Below are 1,953 nucleotides of genomic sequence, written 5' to 3' on the forward strand. Positions count from 1 at the left end.
CTCAGCTTTTCCCTGAAAGCCGACAGGTTTGCCCTGATCTGCCGACAGGTTAGTCACCCCACTCCGGGGTGAAGGGCTTCTCGTGCCGCTCTTCTCACTTCTCTGGGTGCTGATGGGGGTCTCTGAGCCCAGCCATGGAGGGATCAGGGGGAGGAGGTGGGAGGGAGTTGTTACGGGGTCTCTGCTTGGAAGCTGTCACAGCATCGACAGAATTTTTTTTGAAAAGTGGGCAGCAGAGGGGGAGACATGTGAGGAAGTGGAAGCTGGACTGAGCACTGCCTTTCTTCGAGCAGAGCGCAGGCGTTCACGGTCCACATCACGGGAGAGGGAGAGGAGGCGAAGAGAGCGATCCCGGTCCCGGGACAGGGACAGGAGGAGGAGCCGTTCTCGCTCCCCGCACAGAAGACGGTCCAGGTGAGGGGCAGAAATGCCAGCGCTGGGGTGCAGACGAGCTGCAGAGCCCAAGTGAGGCGCAGTTCAGGCAGCACAGGGACAGTGGGAGATTGTTAATGCTGTAAAACCGTCTGTAGTAACAGTGCAGCCGGGACGCTGTAAACCCGCCTGCGTTTGCAATGTCAGGTCGCCGAGACGGCACCGATCCAGCTCCTCCTCCCCACCACGGCTGAAGGAAAGGCGGGATGAAGAGAAGAAGGAGATAAAGGACTCCAAAGGCAAAGAGCGTCAGATCACAGGTGGGGGGGTGGATTTTCCTCGTTAAGTACATCCTGGGCGCTGAATTCCCCTTGTGGGCTGGGACAAGCCCAGAGGGCACCCAGGTGCTTATTTAAAATGTTTTTGGCAAACCCCGGCGGCTGCGTTTGTTGACTTCTCTGATTTCGTTACTTCGGCAGAGGAAGATTTGCAGGGCAAGACGGAAGAAGAAATTGAGATGATGAAAATGATGGGCTTCGCCTCTTTTGACACAACAAAAGTGAGTTCGGATCAGCATGGTGGAGCCCGTAGCTGCCTCCAGTGGGCTCAGAGCTATCACCATGCCTTTTTGGGGGATAATATGCTGAGTTTTGGGACCTTTTTTCTTAATGTCTTTCAGGGGAAGAAGGTGGATGGTGCTGCGAATGCGTACGCCATCAATGTGTCCCAGAAGAGGAAGTACAGGTTTGTGCCCTGCCTTTTTTTCTGGTAGAAAGATAATTTCTTTGACGAGATAACGCAGCACAGAGGAAACTCTTGAGGCCGGCCGTCGAAGCTGCTGTCTCTTGGCGCGTGCAGGGGGGTGATCCAGTTTCTCGGGCCTTCAGAAAAAGGCAAAGTTTGCAGTTTTTACTATCAAACAGCAGTAAGACGCCTCTGGTTTCTCCTGGAAACAGTGAAAGCAGAGAGATGAGGAGCGAAAGAGCATGTTGCGTGTGGGCAGGATGTGCCAGGTGTGGCCAGAGCAGCAGGCCTGCCCAAGCAATGCTGTGTACCTGTTTCTTACCAAAAAAACCCCACTCAGTTTGTCAATTCTCTTTCCTTTTTTTCCGGTTCCTCCCCTCGGGCCGCAGGCAGTACATGAACAGAAAAGGAGGATTCAACAGACCCCTGGATTTCATCGCTTGACGCTGTGCTCGCTGGGAGGAGAACCACCCACCGAGAAGGATTGCGCTTCGTGGCGCATGCACGGGCAGCTCAGAGACTGGATTTCAGAGGAATTTGGGTTATTCCCAAGAAATTCTGCCGCGCTCGCCCTGCCCCTCAGCCAGTGCGGGTACGAGTCACCGTTTCCCGGAGAGTTTGATTTTTTTTACAGTACCTCTCGTGGCTCGTTCCTCGCCGGGATTTCGTTGTGTTTTTTCTGTTGTTGTTGTTGACACTGCGTTCCCTGTTACAATAAAACCCTGTATGTATTTTTCCTTTTATTTTTATATATTTTTTCCTTTTATAATTTGGGAATAAAGCACAGGCGAGGAGGCTGCCAGAAACCATGTCAGTTGTTCGCCCGAGACGCTGCGG

At 53.1% G+C, this 1,953-nt stretch overlaps 1 protein-coding gene across 1 annotated transcript; it reads left to right on the plus strand.

The window, feature by feature from the left end:
• Positions 1 to 293: 293 nt before the first annotated feature.
• Positions 294 to 1,560, plus strand: SNRNP27 (small nuclear ribonucleoprotein 27kDa (U4/U6.U5); the record flags this gene model as incomplete). Its single annotated transcript, XM_009707063.1, has 5 exons — positions 294 to 414; positions 580 to 692; positions 852 to 931; positions 1,052 to 1,116; positions 1,506 to 1,560. Coding segments are annotated over 5 exons (434 nt in total), but the record flags the coding sequence as incomplete, so codon positions are not given.
• Between the last annotated feature and the right edge of the window lie 393 nt (positions 1,561 to 1,953).

Source organism: Cariama cristata, unplaced genomic scaffold (genome assembly GCF_000690535.1).
Source record: "Cariama cristata isolate BGI_N322 unplaced genomic scaffold, ASM69053v1 scaffold23690, whole genome shotgun sequence".
NCBI classification, from domain to species: Eukaryota; Metazoa; Chordata; class Aves; order Cariamiformes; family Cariamidae; genus Cariama; species Cariama cristata.